The following is a 17812-nucleotide window of genomic DNA, read 5'->3' as shown; positions in this document are numbered from 1 at the left end:
TTTCACCTGCATCTCAAATTAACTAAACACTGCAGTCTATTATTCGGTTAATATATCATTACAGTTAAAAAAAAAAGAAAAACTTGGGTTTAGGGCATTTTATTGGTGTTTGTCAGAAATAGTGTCATTATAACCTCTTAGTATCCCTAAACTGTCAGATACCTCAGTTAAAGTCGAGTATCATTGAGTACCTTCTCTTGTTTCGATTCTTATATTTCATGTTTCTTAAGTCATTGATCACTTATTTCCTCTCCTGAAAATGTGAAAATTATGATCTCTTCATTTATTTGTAGTCACATTATACTTTCAATACCTTCCCATATCACTCTGCAAATAGACATCCACATATAAATTTGGAAATAGTTGTCAGGTGGTCAGGTAGACACTGTTCTACCAATGTCTTAGTGATGACTAATCCTACAACCTTTGTACTGTTTATAAGCAGCACACAATTTGTCTTCAGTCCGTCAGATTGCCTTGTGTATGATGATCAAATCCTCTCTGCGGACAGAATAAACACTCCAAAGATGCATTTTATGGCCTCTGAGTTCCTTATTTCAGCATTGTAGGACTCACTCAGTATTATGACCTTTTTTTGTGTGATTCAAATTAGCTAATTTAAACACATATCTTATGTTTAGCAATCAAAGTCTGACAAAGATTCATTTTTGGCTTGTCCCAAATTATATATTGATAGACGAAAGAGGAGGAGTAACACTCACACTTATAGGTCACCTGTTAACAGAAAAAAGTGGAATTTGGTGAAGTTAGGTAAGGACACAGTAAAAAGAGAAAAGATCATTATTCTTTTTTTTCTACAATTTTAACAATTATCCCGCGGGCCGGACTAGACCCCCCGACTTATTATTTTTGTCTAGTTCAATGATGCCTTTGCTAAAATCAGCACTTGCCCATCATCTCATGATGAAAACATATATTGCTGATACTGCCGGACATGACTTACCTTTTACCTGGTTGCTACTTGCTCATGTACTGTAATGTTATTTTAAATATATCTCTTAAATGTGCCCTCTCCTCAGACGGCGAGTGCTCAGCATGTCTGGAGGCATTGAGGAGCTGGGCAGTGTGAAATGGGAGCTGGCTTTGTGTCTTCTGGCCTGCTGGGTGTTCTGCTACTTCTGTATCTAGAAAAAAAAAAGTCTAGAACACTTGAAACCGGGTCAAAGACTGGCAAGAGGAACGCACCCAATAAATGTGAACACAAGGAAGGGAAGAACAAAAAAAAGAGGATGGGGTGGGGCAGGAAATCACAAAAGAGGGAATTACTCAACGACAGGAAGTTTAACATTTTGGTTTGCTCAATCTGAAATCCTGTTGACCTCCTATGTATTGTATATTTTGAGAGAAAAACAAACACAAAAACACGTTTCAGTATTCAATGTTTATTGATGAGTAGGACATCTGGTAATGGAGAAAAGTAAAATGGTTGTCATGTCCATGTGGGTGAAGTCCTTTTGAGGCTTTGCCGTCCTCAACCGTCCATGTGATGAGTTTCAGTTTTGGGTTTTTCACCAAAAGATCATTGCAGAAACTCTGCAGCTTTTTGTTCCTCTGCGGCAATAACAAAAGTGGTCCGACGTCGTCCTCTGTCATTTCTTTTGAAAAAATCCCATAATCGACGCTTGTTTAGTTCCTTTATTTGCGTTGGCAGACGTTTTCTTCTGGCTCCTCTTCTCGCCCTGTTTGGTGCTGGACGGTAGTAGTTTTGCAGCGACGGGATCTTTAGGAGCTTGTTTGGCGGCCTGAACGTCGTTCTCGGTTTCAGAGTATGATTCACTCTCGTAGCCTTTCTCGGTCACTGTGGGGGAAAGAAGACGAAGCAGAGGATTATGGGATATGACTATAGTATGTGGTAGTGTATTAAACTCCATTATATTTGAGTATTTTGTCAATTCTCATTTATATAAAAGTAGAAACTAGATAAGAGGGAAACAAGGATTCCTATGGAACAAAAAAAGTTATTTTTATTCAATAAATTGACTAGTTTGATAAATCAAGAAATAGTTTCCAATTTATATGCAAAAAAATGCCAAAGTTCAAATTTCTCAAATGTAAATATTTGCTGTTTTAAGTCCGCCATAATAATAAACTAAATATCTTTGAGCTTCGGTCCTTTTCCACAACTTTCCTCATGTTTTATAGCGGATTACTAAAGAAAACATTTGTGAGATTAAATGATAATTGGCTGAGAATAAATTGTTGCAGCACTAAATTTAATAAACATCTTTCTTTTACAATGTCAACAAAAAAGGCGTAGTAGGATTTTTCAAAAGGACATATCGGTCAGAATAAGTTTCATTATTATGAAACATTGTTATACTGGTGCGACTTATAAAAGATAATTCTGCAAAAAGTAGTTTTTTGGAAAATTTATTTAGTTTAGCATTTAGTTTATATTTATCAAATGTAAAGCAGTCTGATGATTGAAAACTCATTTTCATACCGATGCATCCTTCATCATCTAAAAACGTCCGAGACTTCAGGACTCGTCTCCTCTTTCTCGTCTTCATTTCAGAGTTCCCCTGCTGAAGACAAAAGAAAAAAAAAAAAAATCGAATCAAATTCAGTGTTAAATACATAAAGAACATTTCATTAATGTCTAATAGCATTAAACACATTAATGAATATCTGACCACTAGGTTTAATCCCTTACATGTGAATGAGATGCAGACTCCACCTTCTTCTTCGGACTCGGTGACGGTTCTCTGGTTTCCATCCGCTGTGGAGAATCTGGAATGACTGAAGACGTCAACGAGTATTAGTCTTACTCTTTAAAAAGGGCTTTTAAAATGTACCCTTTTTCATAATTCCTTCTTCGTTTACAAGGTCTTGGGATATTCTGGCTTTACAATAAAAAGGATATTCTAATAATAGTAGATGACTGTATGAAAGACAGTACAACTACATTAAATGTAACCCAAAAAAAGATGTATCTATACATTTCTTCCCTATGATCGAAATAATTGCCATTTTCAAAACTGCTCACCATCTTCATCGCTGCTGTCTGGTTCAGGCTTCTTAATCCTTCGTCTCTTTTTCTTGTCCATTTTCTCCTCTTCGCTGTCAGAATCTACGAGTCGCTTGGTTTTGCTTCAACGAGAGGAAGACTTTTGTTTAAAATATATTCAGAGCCCACTTAACTTTTGGTGAAGCAAGTCCATCACCACCTTTACATGACACATCACATTCAAGAAGAAACGCAGAATCTGGTCCTCGTCTGCGCTTCCAGCCAAACACTTTTGAGTGCAAATCATTCATTTAGTTTGAATAAAGGGCCTTTTATTGTCCCCTTAAGTGTGGCACGCACACACACACCTCCTGGAGTCTTTCTTGGTGTCTTTAGGCGGCTCCACCGCAGCAGCTGGTTTTTCTTCAGGCGGTGAAGTCTGACGCTGCCGCTCTGCTGAGGATGACGACTGAGCTGATTCCTCCTGCTTCACAGTTTTTACTGCTTTCTCTAAAGAAAAGTGATTAAACGGAGTCAGCGCATTTTAAAAATGAGTTACTAACTAATTTATATTACTCGTTTTAATTTTGACTGTCTCTTGTGTAGACTTTTCTGCTGTAATCCTGCAAATGTCCCAACTGCAGGACTAATAAAGGAATATCCACACACACACACACACACACACACACACACGACAATATTACTCACTTGCTGCTTGACTCCCGAAGAAGTTCATCACAGGGTTGACTTTCACGTCAGGTTTGCTTTTGGGGACATCGACCTAAAAAACAAACACACACAATAATCAAAAGGAAGCTACAGAGTTTACTCTGCTACTTTAGTTTATTACTTTGTAAACATCTGTTAATTCCACAAAAGCCTGCAGAGCCGTACCACAGGCGTCTCCTCCTTCTGCTCCGACTTTACGTCTTTGCCACCGTCCTGGCTCTTCGGAGCAGACTTATTCGCAAACATTCCCATGATGCCTCTCTGCGGCTTGGTGGACGGTTTAGAAGCCAGATTGGCCTCTCCGTTCACGGCGGGTTTTTTGTGTTCAGGCTCCGGTGTCGGATCTCGCTGGACATCTCTCGTCTCCAGAGAACACGCGGGCACTGCACCGGCACAGCGGATCGCACTGTATCTGCAAACAGAGCCAACAGATCAACGCACTCCTGAAGATTAACAGTCCTACGATCTAACAGGTTCTACTCTCTCTTTTTTGTTTCGTTTTACTCTGCTGGGCCACTGCATTCACGTGTACAAGTACCGTGAACTAGAAAAAAAAAAAAAAAAGAAGAAGTAGAAACTGGCTGGAAGAAGCGGACGTTCCAGGGCGTAAACATTTTTACAGTTTTTTTGAGAACTGTTGTTATTGGGACCGTCTTTTCAAATCATTGCTCTACGTCGTCAGTGGTTCTCAAATGGGGGTACGTGAGATTTTTTAAGAAAATATTTATAATTACCATCCATTAATTTTTATTTTATAAATATTCAATGAAAGTAAAAGTGTAAGTTCCTGAACTCTATATTCTAATTTAAATCAGACACTGATGGCACAGCGATGTGTATTATATATTTTGTTCAACCAAAAGTTGATGGTAGTTGAAAGTAGCTGGTTAGGGGGTACTTGGCTGAAAAGATATTTCACATGGGGTGCATCACTGAAAAAAGGTTGAGAACCACTGCTCTACGTCATCATACCTGTCATTTTAAATCAGATAGCGGTCTTTACACACCTGTGTCTTTACACAACCGTTATTAATGTTCCCTTGACCAACATACTTGCTGCAGTCCTTTATGTTGTCTTTCACGGCATCGTAGTCCACGCTGTAGAGAGGGCCGCTGTCTTTCAGTAACGCCTTCTGGACACTGTACACATGGACACTGACTAGCAGGCTCATCTTTGATTTGGTATCTGCAAGACACAAAACACCTGAGGTCAGAAAACTGCACTTCTGCTGCAACAGATAAAACAAAAGTTTACTTAAATAGAAAGAAAGAATTCCCACTGAAGCAATTTGCATTAGTTAGTTTGCAGCCTGGAGGCTAAAAGCAACAGCTATAACCAGTCCCAAAAATGTGCACAAGTACAGCGCTATCGCTGGTGATTTGAGAAACATGGTTACACACCTTCCAGCTGATCCTCTTTGACAACCGACACCTTGTGACTCTGAAAGCAAGCACAACATCAGCAACATAAAACAAAAAACAAAAAAATCAAGCCTTTGTATGGAGAAATGTGTGAATCAGTCTTGTTAATTTGTTGTATTTCTCACCGTTTGGCCGTTGTCCACAAACTTCCCTGACACGAGATAGGTGGCGTGGAGCTGAGCTGAACTTTCCTTCCTCTTGTGATCCAAATAATGGAAGAGCATTCTGAGAGGAGACACACAGGTTGATTGTTAATGGTAAGCAACATTACACTGTATTCTAAAGTAGTCTATATTCAGGGTTCATACACATTTTGACCAATGGATTTCCATGACTTGAAACCAAATTTCCATGACCAAACATTTTGTGATAATCTCGGTGTAAACATGAAAAAGTGAGAAAATGTAGTATTTAAACTAACAATGAGAATTCCAAAGCATACAGTAAACCTTAAATGACACAAATGAATGAGACAATAGTTTGATTAAAAGAATACACATTTATATAGATGCCTGTATGTATGCCTGCTTATATTTTGAGTGTCTTTCTTTTAAAAGCATATTAATTATTTCAAACTCAGCATAAATGAACGACATGAACACATGAATATAACACATTTACATGACTTTTCCAAAACTTTTGGGATTTTATTTTTTTCAAGGACTTTTCCAGGCCTGGAAATAACCATTTTAAAATTCCATAACCTTTCCAGGTTTTCCATGACCGTAAGAACCCTGTATATTGATGGAGATGTAGGCATTGTGGGTTCTGGCCATAATGCATCTCTAGAGTCTAACTGTCACGTGTCTGATGTAATCACTCAACACCTGATCCATTCTAGCCTTCTTTACTTATTATTTTCTCTCTTGATTTTGATTATAAAACTATATTTTTTCAAAGATATTGTTCAGCAATTCAATTAATTGTAGGACCCTTTTAATCGATACAGTAAAAACTCCCTTTCCTAAAGCTTGCCTGAAACCCTGAAGACGGTTTCACCAATGTGTTAAACAATGTGTGAAAGGGTTTTGCAAGAAGAAGAACAGTCCTCCATGTGGGCGATCTAAGGACACCACTGTCAATCAAACATGGAGCCCTAGACGGACTTAGCTAATGAATGAATATATGAATGTATACGAGATAAATAAACTGGATGTTAATCAATCATTTCCAGCCTGAAGAGGAGGAGCAGCACTCACTGTTTGGCTGTGTTGACATGGACTCCCAGAGTGAGACTCAGCCATTTATACGTCACCTGTTCGACAGAAAACATGATTAGTGACGTTAGACCTTTGCTTTCCTTTAACTCGACACGTGTAAGCTGCATCTCTTCATGTAGTTTTAAAAATGATATATAATGTTCCTCCAGAAACACAACCGTTGGCGTTAACGCTACAGTTAGCACGAAGGAAAACTAGGTTTAACATAACGTTGAATCAACTATAAAACATATTTTTGTAAAGGTAATTCATACGCCGAATTAACCACACACCCAAACCACATCGTAGACGGTTGTCAGCCATACCATGACACATTAATACATTAGCTAAAAAGGAAGAAAGCCCGTAAACAGGTGGTTTATTGAAGGGAGTTCGGCGGTTAATCCCACCGGGTTTATTAACGCGGTGCTAACGTCTGTATCTCGCTAAGCATGACGTCACGAGGAGAGAACATATCACAAGCCGAGAGTGCACTCACTATCTTATCTTGATCGTTGACATATTCGTCGATGTTATCCAAATAAAGCTCGTCCATTTTGTTGAATACGGACGTCTTGTTGCGCCGGTTTAACTGCGCGGGAAGGCAGTTTATTTACTTCCTGTTAAAAGTCACGTGTGCCTTTTTCTGCCTTCCGGTAGGATGAGAAGGCTGCAGGTCGCCCTCTATCGGCCAAACACGGGCCTACAGCTGCAGACTGATAATGGACATATTCATTCTTATTGCCAAAGCAATTGCACTAATTACTTCTGTTTGAGTAATGTTTGATAAAACAAACTGCATCGTCCACCTGTTAATTTCAATTTCAGACCATTTTTTAAATTAACTATATATGTTTCACCCATTTGTATAAGAAACATAGAGGCTAGAATAACACCAGCCTTAAAAATCATCCCCCTTTGCTAATTTTCAAAGTATAATATTAAGTAATTTATTTGACTAAATTAGTTTAGGCAGATTTCACCTTTGCAAATTAAGATTGGATAAAAGATGATACCATATTGCTGCGGGTAAAACAAAATGCTTATACATAACAACTTTTTAGCTCACCAAAACACGGACATAAGTGAACAATGTTAAAGAATGTAGACCCATCAATGTGAAGGCAAGAAAAAAAAATGTATGTGAAATCATTTTTGCTTCAGTAAATGTTCTCTTTCACTCCCTTCACTTGAATACATCTCTGGGGACTTTTCATCACATTGCCTGCATGAAATTGTTCAGTTAATGAGCTGTAATGTATGTTGTGTAAACAAAAGAAAAGCCAGCAAAGCAAGAAACTGTATATTCTGTGGATAAAAAAGTGTTATTTAGTTATTTAGCTGACTGCTCTTTTCTTGATTTTCTGAAAACACCTATTAGAACACTGCACGTTTTCTCCCAGGTGTAAGCGCCTCTGGTGTTTTTTTTTACTGCGAAAGCTCAGCTCTTTCACCCACGTACACCCTTTAGTTGTCTTCTCAGCATGCGATTTTGTTTTAACCCACCTCTCCACATGTCACATTTGCCCCAAATATCTGCTGTTTGTCATTCACAAGATGGCAGCTGATGGTTTGGCGAGCTTACAGCGTCTGCTGTACTCAGTCAACTGGCCTGCTCATTCAAAGACGTGTACATTTGTACATCTTTCATGTAGCTTTACAACTATACGATATCTTTCAGATGCTTTCAGCCAGTTGATTTGACAAATATTTTAAGTTCAAAAGAGTTTCAGTGTGATCATCAATCACAGTCTCCACAGTCTTTACAGTTTATTAGAAAAAATAATTCCTGATGATGCTGGATGAAACAAATTGAGAAATGATTTATGTGTAACAACCACTGCTTTAAATTTGTTTTAAATAGAGGAACCAACTACGAAGGAAATATGAATAAGTGGTGTCGCAGCAGCAGAAGGCCGTTATGAAAGAGAGAAAAAAAAGAGAGGCTCCAGCTCTGCAGGCTGCCGGGAAACAATAAGAGTTATTAGTCCATTCAAAAGTCTTGAATTTTAATGAGCTTCTTCGACAGAAACATTCACAAAGGACAATATTGATGAATGAAACCTTCGGCGATCTCATCATCAATTGTAAGTTCTCCAAACAAATCACTGGTCAACGTGAGGGCGACTTCCTCCCAGCTCCACCGCTTGTCATCATTTGTCAGGTGAAGCTCATTATGACGGGAAATGAGACTCGTCGGAAACTTCTCGTACATCACTTATTGGGATGAATATTTTTCAGCCGAGTTTAAAGATATGAATAAGATGATGAGCGTAGGCATAACTATTGATGGTGTGCGTGATTTTCTGTGACAGACCAGAATGTCTGGCGCCTAAAAGACAAACAAATGATGCTGTGAAGGTCAGAATCGGGTTCATTACGGGCATTGTGAAGTGGAAAATAATAATGATTACAGGTCCCCGGGGCCACCCATTAACTCTACCTGTTATCGTAACAACAATAGCAGCAGCGTTTCAGTAGGCCATTTCATGCAGGAGGCCACGATTTGATTCTTGGGAAATGCAGTAACCTTTTCAACCTCAATCATATCAGGCGAGAATAATAACAACTGCCCTTTCAATTGCAACATATTATTGATCGCTCAGGGGTGAAGTCCACTCCTTCCATGTGGGCGGTCTGCATGTCGTTCCTGGCCGAAGCAATAATACGACCCGTGTCAAATCAAAGCAGAAGGAAAAAGGTCTGTCTCGCTAGAACTCCCTGTGCAGGTTCGAGATGAAAACCTTGGAATATAAAAGGGTTCTTGGTAGATCCCCCTGGGTGGGTTCTTGATGAAATCTTTAGAATATAAAGGGTTCCTCAGTTGAACCCGGGTGGGGTATAGATGAAACCCTTAGAATATAAAATGGTTCTTGATACATCCCGCTCGGTGGGTTCTTTATGAAATCCTTGGAATATCAAAGTTTTTTTGCGTTGAACCCCCTGGGTCGATTATAGATAAGATCCTTGGAATATCAAAGGGTCCTCGATTGAACCCTCTGGGTGGGTCCTTGATGAAATCCTTGGGATATAAAAGGGTTCTCAATCGGACCCTCTGGGTGGGTCCTTGTTAACACCGTAAGAAGGTAGACAGCTTCTGGATAGAACCTTCAGAGGGTTCTGGGTGGTACCATTACACCAAAGCAGGGTTCTCTGTATAACTCATGTTTATTGGAACCGTTCACAAAATGGCTTTTTAAAAGGTTCTACCAGGAACCAAAAAGAGTTTTCCTATGAGGACAAGCCAAAGAACCCTTTACGATTAGTTAGCGTCTTCATTTCTAAGAGTGTAGAGTGTTAATTAGATCTGCAAGCAAACAAAACGTAACGCACAAACAATAGAAAGTAAAAGTCTCAAATGAAACCTGTTAACAAAAGTGTGTTGCTGCAGACACAAGAACTGCTGTCAGTCCTCAATGTTATTAATATTTGAGCAGGTGAGACTCTGTTGCTACTTATGTCCAAAGTTCACACTCACACACTGCTTATGTGATGATTAATTCAGGTGTGTCCTTGCTGTTTCTTTTTCTCTCAGATGATCTTATATAATATTTAGCGAGAAGCAGCTTCTGATTCTTCACTTCACTGAGAAGCTGCTGAGAAGCTGATCGGCCGGCCAACTTCTAATAGAAATGTCAAACAGAAGGGCAGCGACGTGCAGCAGAGAAGGGAAAAATATTCCCCACATGGTGACGGGAATCATTGTCTTACCAAGAGGAGAAAAACTAAAATCCTCAGATGGATCAGAGAAGAAGGAACCACACAGATGTGATCTTCTTTATTCTCTCTTCTTCTCTTTCCTCGAACAGGAGTCAGAGGTGACTTTGTAACCTCTGTTTTCTCAGCTCAGTGTAGGTCATGTACATGATCGGCGTAAAGATTTTTAGATACATAGCACAGAAGAAATATGGCTGGTAAAAGTTTGAAATACATTCAGGATTGAATTTAAAAGTTATTTTCTGTAACAAAAGCTTATGTGTTGTCATGGAATTCGATTAGGAGATCTGATTTACTGTAAGAAGATCTGGTGAACTGCTATCAAACCCCAACTCTACTGATGTCACACCACAGTGTAATCTGAGCACCTCAACGGCCCTCTGGTAAACTGCAGCGTCTCTCCGGTTTGACTAATGGGGGGGAAAGTAAACCCTTACTGTAACTCAACCCTGCACTTAGAAGAGATGATACTTTCCCTTTTCACTCCAGAGAGACTCTGTGCTTCTGTGGAGTCAAAGAGACTGCATTTGGTACCTTTATTGCTCATTTTGCACCCTGGGTGTCTGCCATGTTTAGCATTTCTTTGCACAGTTAACAAATCAAGTGTTTTTTGTGTCGATGATGATGAGTCCATATGTTCCCGACACGTTTGTGGTCACAGCAGGAAACAGATCAAGTTTTCACATCACAGATTTGAAAGTGTGTGACGATCATTATCGTCACACTTTGGAAACACTCTTGAATCGCCCGATGTCTGGACTTTGATACTGTCAGATACTGTTGTATTGGATCAGCACGCATTCCCCGAGCAAAATGCCAAAGCTTTGCTGGATTTACTGCCTCACAAAATAAAAGTGAGGCACACATTAACAGAAGGAGAATACAAGAGAAGAGCAGCAGTATTGAAAACAGAAGAGACAGAAATAAGCTCATAAAAACAGGATGAGATCAAAATCTTGAGATCGCGTTCAAATGAACGTAGTGTGGGTGCAAATCAGCAGGAAAGTTGCTCACAGATTTAAATAATTCATAGATTAAATAATTAAAAAAATCGTAATAATGAAAATAATCTGACATGAGTGCATCAAGTCTGATCTGAAAAGCAGTTTACAACTATTTTGTGTCACGACTTTGTTTAATTCTCCTTTATTTCATGTTTGATGTTGTTGTATGGAAATTAGCATACTATGGCTTCAGATATTGAAGCCCTTCCCGCCCTCCTCCCCCCCGACCCCCCACACACACACCACACATACACACACAGCTCACTGGGGTAAATGTGTTAGACTGTGTGTGTGTGTTTGAACTCACAGCATGATTATCTGGCCTGTGTGTTTTAACCCACCAATCTAAGATCAAGAGCTCAAAGCAATCAAACACACAAAAAAGATGCAAAAAAGATGCAAAATCACAACCAGCATAATCAAACCCACACATTTTGCTCACAAAGGCAGCAGTATTTCTCTTAGATATTAATCTGAGGAGATCTTTGATGACTGGTTTGGATTAAACTCTGCAAATGGATTATTTGATGGTGTAAGAAAGGCGAATGCAAAGCATTTGGTAAGAGAGAAAAAACATTTAGTTTATTCTGCTGTGGAAATGTATTTTATATGTGGAAGAAACTGGCAATACTTTGACTTCCCCACCTGCTGTTCTCCGGAATCTGATAACACATTTGACTGCACCGTTGCATCACATCGACAGGAGAGACATCTGCCCTTAGAGAAATGCATTAGACATCCCTCCTGCAGAGGTGTTTGTTCTCCTGCAGGTTTTAGGACTATCTCAACAGAAAATTTGTGATTGGTTTTCTGATTTCAAATTTCCAAAAAAGGCGAAATCTCTGCGGGGAAGTTATCAGCTTAAATCCACAGCTGCTGACTTCAACTGCCCCACAGCAGTCACACCTCCCATCAGAGCTTATGTGAAACGACGTGTGGAGATCAGACAGACCAGCACGGAAACACGGCAAACAAGCCGCATGCGAGCGCAGCCTCGGGTTCAGGAGCTCAGATTCGTCTACATCTCAGGAACTCTGCTTCAGGCCAAGATGTTTTCCCCACAAACACCAGCTGAGGCCAATGTCGGCAATAGACGGCGTTGGATCACAATTCTAATGGTCTTCGCTGCAGGTGGAGCTGTGTACTGTAACTGTGGGAGCGTTGCAATTGATCACAAAACCGCTTTGAATGTATTCTCTCAGCATGCTACCGCGGCGGGACAGACGACGGGAAAGGCAACAGTAATCTTGTGAGGAAGCGGCTTTAATAACATCCCACTTTGGAAGCAAACAAATCACTTAAAAGCAGCGGTTGGCCCAAATGACAAAAACATGTTTTCTGTATTATGCAGATTGTTTTGTTTTGATATATGAATGTAATTTTGCTGCAAACATCTCATTTTTGGACTATTTATTCTGTAGAAAGTAGTTCAAATGAAAATGTGTGTGCTGGGTGTTGTTGATGTTGTTGATGGCGAGGAAGCAGAACAATTAGAAGCGGACGCCTCAACATCTGGGCAGATGAAACAAAAACTGTCTGCGCGCAGAAAACTAGGTGAGAGCGACCTTAAATAAACTCTTCACTCTGGAGCTTAACTCTCCTGAATTCAGTAAAAAGTTAAGTCTCGGTGGATAAATCAATCCTGTACCTCAAAGGGCACACTTCTGTAAGAGGGAACATAAAACAAATACAAAGTAATTAGAGTTGTTCCTAAAGTCATGGCACTGATGGTGCTTATTTCAAGAAAAAGAACAAAAGGTCAAAGCCAATATGAGAAAGTAGAGATACATCAAAACTGTTCTGTCTTTGTCTGTTTGTATTTCTGGCGGTAGACACGAGTCCTTCATCTATAAAGACCAAACAAGTGGTTTACTACAACAGCAGCTGGATTACTCAAAGTAATCCTCTGTATGTTAGATTAGTTATAGTTAAAACAATCAATTAGATTGCAATGTTGACAGGGTTTGACAAAAAAATCGTAATCTGAGAGGATTTGCATTAGATTAATAAAAAACGCGTTACTAGATACAACATCTCCACAAACTACCATTCAATTAAATTTAAGCATTTTGCGTTTAGGTCGGCTTTCAAACGTTCTTTTTTTCGGACCGAAAAGGTCCAATGAGTCAAATATCTTGAGCCACTTTTCATTTGGGAAGTCCCCATTTTGCTTATGATTTGGACAGAAAACTCCAGCTACATTTTTCATTACATTTAAAAAAACTAAAACAAGTTAAGATGTTCTTACCCTTCGCATTCAAACCCATGTCCATTTCATAACATCAACTATTTGCTTGGAAAGTGATGGAGCTAATTATGTTTCCATTGGGCTCCAACCTCCATCCATTATGTAATGGCTTTACCTGATCAATAATACATTTAAAAAAAAAGAAATATTTTAAATAATCCCAGTATAGCGGGAGTGTTACTGTATCTGTGGAGGGATTCGTGCCACACTGACCTTTCCCAGTCAATCCAGTGACCTTGCCACCATCAGCCCCGTTTTCCCACCATCAGACTTCTTCTGTTCCACAATCTGAAGTTTCTTTCACTCAATAGTCAGAATCACTTTAAGTGCTGCTGACACTGAGTTATATTGGTTTGAACACACTAAAGTATAAGGTTTTTATTTCCGTCTGAACATTTCTTTGTAAATAGATGCCTGTAGATGACTATAAATGGGACTTATGGACTGGAAAACACAATGGGACCATAGCCTGAAGCCTTTTCTAGTCTAAGGAAAAAGTTGATAACAATATCACAGAAAATGAATATTTTACACATGTTTTTCTAATGAAATGTCTAGGCGTTTTTTCATTTTGAGACTGAAAATATTCCCGATATATATTATATATACCTATTAAAAAGGCTTATAGTCTTGCAAACTTACAGAGGTACTATTCATATATTCTACCAGTATTGCTGACACAGAGAAAATTAAGTATAAATGCATTTTTATGCTAATTTACACTTCAGACTGAAGCTCTACAGCAGCTGTCTCTTCTCATCAAATTGAAGGCTGTTGGGATTATTTGCCCCCCCCTTCCTGCTACTAGTTATTTAGGGAATTTCATTGGCTGTACGAAACGCCTGTCATCTGAGCTGTACGACGCTACATTGAGCCACGAAAGAAAATTGAGGCTGAGCCTGAATTTCAACGTAGCTTCTGGTTGGGTAATGTAGCTTGTCAGTCAGGACATGAAGCTCCTATTGGTTCAAGTGGGGTCTCCTTGGAACCGTTAGATTTCGGCGGACATGTTGATACCGAGTTTGTGCTCCCATGCAAACATGACTTTCTGCTAAAAACAAAACTGCTTTCGTTCATAACTTCCAGCTGGTGGATACGCCAGTTGGTGGATATTTATGGATGTAATCACGTGTTTTGGACTAAATCTTTTATGGGATTTATTTTTATTGGACCTTTACGACGTAACAACGCCGTTTTTGTTGGAATATTATGGATTTATGGATCAATATGATCAATATAATGATCTTGAAACGGAGTGGACAGCTGGAATCACAAGAATCGTAGGTTTCCAGAAACATATGGCACTCGTACCGAACTCATACCGAACTATAAATAGGGACAACGGTATGTACAGTGTATCGTTGAAAAGGACGCCCGCGTGACAGCAGAACGTTAAGAGGTTAAATTAAAATCACACGGTATCTGCTGCTGCCCTCGGTCCTCCACTGAGACGACCTCACGGCGTCGGCCCAGGCCCGGGGTCTCTCTCGGCAGGCGACGATCACTGGCGGCCTCCCTGAAGAGCCGGTTGCTTCAGCATCTGCTCCACTTCACCCTCAGCCCTTTGTGGCTCTTGTTGATAAGGCCGGGCTAATATCTGCCTGGGGAATGATAAACAGGCTGAGCCGCTGTCCACTCCGTCAGGACAATAGGAACTGGAATCTAGCCCCCAGGCTGTTGTTATTCAACAATAGAGGGTAGTGTATGTACAACCGATGCCGATTCACAGTAATTGATTGAAGTTGTATTAGTGATATCAGAACTTGGGTCAAATGATACCTGGCCAGAACGAGAAAAAAATATATATTTGTATGGTTTTGCTTTCAGCCAATCACAGCAAGCGTTCGTCAATTTAATGTGGCGCGTGATTGGCCCGCTGCTGCAGCAACCGCAACCCGTACAGCCACGATTGTCACACACACACCTTCCATTCACGTGAAGGGAATCGAATGAAGAACTCTATTGAGTACTTTTAGTCAGCTATTGGTGTGTTTCTTATTCAAATCCACATTACTGTTCTGCAGTAATTATGGACTAGTTTAATTACCTCATCAGTTGGTGTTGGTGATTTTAAATTAAATAAGAAAAATAACATTTGAAAACCCTTAATCATACTTGATAACATTTTCATATTTGTGGGAAATTACAGATTCCCACAGCGATTCGTTTGGTGCTAAAGAGGCTCATTTCTTACAGATATTCTCCTCACGTCATTACTTCTCGTTCCTCCAACCATGAAGGTTCGTTCTCAAGCTTCACCGAGTCGCACAAAGTCATTACTAACGTCACTTCTTCATGAATGCTAATAGTTTTTCATTGAAGTCGATTTCAAAATTGAATAAAGCTGCGGCTGAGTGTAAAAAAAGTCCTGAGAGTGACGAGAGAGACTTATAATGGTGGACAGTGCACACGCACTCACGCACACACAAACACACACGCACACACACACACAGAAACAGACACACACACATACACACACAGACATGCACAGACACAGACACACACATTCCCTCTGCTCTGACTCTGGCTACTGGATCTGCATGGTAATCATACTCTCCTTAATCACTAAAAACACACTCACACACTCACACACACTTCCAGGCCGGCAGGCTCCTCCTCAGACTCCGGCTACCGGCCCTGCATGATGATGCCGCTCCCACAGTGAGCTGCATGTCAACACTCTGCATGTCCACACGCAGCCCACTCAAGCAGAAGCCTCATCAAGTGAAAAGCAGATCTGAGACTCAGACTCTGCCCGCACACGAAGCTCAGCATCAATCTGCCGTGTTCTCGGCTTCGTCTGCGTGGAGCTCTTGTGATTGCTGGACTACAGACAACATAAGGCATCTGTGTTTATTTGATTTGCACACATTATAGCATTATGTAATGCCAGTAAAGATACATTGTGGTGGTTTATGTGTTGTCGCCAATAAGGTGCCCCAACATCTCTGGTTGTGCATCTAACAGGCAGTGAAGCAGGTCAACTTCACAAAGACATTTCCATGCTACAGGCTATTAATGGAATTACATTTTTGCACAACGTTTAAAAAAATGTTTTTGTTAAAAAAATGTTTTATTCTGTTGCTCTAAAATTTAATAATCTTCCTTTTCAGGTTTCTCCGTAACTTGTAGCCTGATTTATATTATGAAGAGAGCTTGGAACAAGTGTTCTGAGCCAATCTGAGCAAATGTTTTTGTTGTGTTGTTTGTTCTATGTCAGATTATCTCCGTTTATTGTGCTTAGTTGTATTTTAAAGGGCTGCGCGGGAGAACCAGAACTGCACGGGACCTGCTGCTGTAACATGAGAGGTTTTCTATCTGAAGGGAATCCGGTGCTCGGAAGCACTACCGCTTTTGTCCACAGGGGCCGCCAAAATCCAGACAAAATGACAGTTCCCGGTAGTAGCTTGAAGTTTAAACTATCTAACCTTGATACATTATCTATAAAATCTAATATTTTGAATGTACGACATGAACTAATAGCATAATAACTCTGCAGTAAAGCCTAGCTGGGTTGACAGCTCTTTAGTGCTTCAGCTTACTTCCCAAAAGGAATGTGATATTACAGACATTTAACTTGAAATTGGCCATTTGAATATTCATTTTGTGAATGGATTAACACAGACTAAATTGACCCTGACTAAAGTGACCCAGAGTCTTTGAAATGCATAGTCTCAATTTGCTGCTTAATAAATGGTAATTTAATGCTCAGCATAGCTCCACTTTCCCGTCTTTGCTAAGTGAGCATACTTCACCGTGAAATCCACTGACCTCTGATTCATCGGCTGAATCTCCAGCTGTGAGTGTGTGTGTGTGTGTTTGTGTGTGTGTGTGTGTGTGTCATTGAGCCACGCAGTCGTAAGTGTTCTTGGTGGCTTCGCCTCCAGTTCAAAGTAAGTGGAAGCTCTCCATTAACCTCTTCACCTTCCTTGCTCTCAATGTGTTTCTCTAATTTCCTTTAAAGTGAGATAAAAAAGAAAATCGACTGTGTTATTTATTCCTCTTCAACCACTTTCCCCAGGTTCTCGCTCAGCAATATATCGTGCCTGCATTGAGATGCATGGACAGCTCTTATGACTCCTCAGTAACGCTTGAGGTGGAGTGCCTTGCTGCAGGGCACTTGAGGAGGAAAGAGGAGGTTGTCATTAGCTGAATGTTTGCCAAACATCAGTTTACCTAAAACAAACCTGTCCAACCCTGTATCCTATGAAATGACATCATCATACATATAAACTGAGTTAAGTTTTGAGAGAAAAATATTTTCTCCTGGAATATGGTTGCAGTTTGTGTTTTTAAACACGTGGTTATACTGTAAATTAAAACTGAACAGAACCAAAAACACTACACTTTTCTGACGTATGGGCAGTGAGTGCATGTCGTGGTCTCTCATAACCAGCTTTCTCCTGAGAAGGAGACCCCATGTGTTGGATTCCCTATCTGCTCTTAAGTTTCCGCCCACTGCCACGCCCCCCTCCTTCATCCCAGCTGTTGTGCGTTGCCTTGATCACCGGCAGGTGATTTAGGG

General features: G+C 40.1%; 1 protein-coding gene across 2 annotated transcripts; it reads right to left on the bottom strand.

The window, feature by feature from the left end:
- Positions 1 to 1393: 1393 nt before the first annotated feature.
- On the bottom strand, positions 1394 to 6911 carry pold3 (polymerase (DNA-directed), delta 3, accessory subunit). Of its 2 annotated transcripts, none has more exons than XM_079224899.1 (12): positions 6818 to 6911; positions 6319 to 6374; positions 5245 to 5344; positions 5099 to 5138; positions 4751 to 4883; positions 3863 to 4109; positions 3677 to 3749; positions 3337 to 3478; positions 3008 to 3111; positions 2675 to 2760; positions 2465 to 2546; positions 1394 to 1819 (listed from the first exon to the last, which is right to left on the bottom strand). In XM_079224899.1, the coding sequence occupies exons 1-12, from the start codon at positions 6872 to 6874 to the stop codon at positions 1611 to 1613; spliced, it is 1329 nt and encodes a 442-aa protein (XP_079081025.1). In that variant the 5' UTR covers positions 6875 to 6911; the 3' UTR covers positions 1394 to 1610. The 2 variants fall into 2 exon arrangements, with proteins under 2 accessions (XP_079081025.1, XP_079081026.1); XM_079224900.1 differs by having other exon boundaries at positions 2465 to 2543.
- Positions 6912 to 17812: the final 10901 nt, after the last annotated feature.

The sequence above is a fragment of the Taurulus bubalis genome (assembly GCF_910589615.1).
Source record: "Taurulus bubalis genome assembly, chromosome: 1".
In the NCBI taxonomy this organism is placed as follows: Eukaryota; Metazoa; Chordata; class Actinopteri; order Perciformes; family Cottidae; genus Taurulus; species Taurulus bubalis.
The sequence above is the reverse complement of the archived record's forward strand: the minus strand, read 5'-3'. Positions and strand labels throughout refer to the sequence as shown.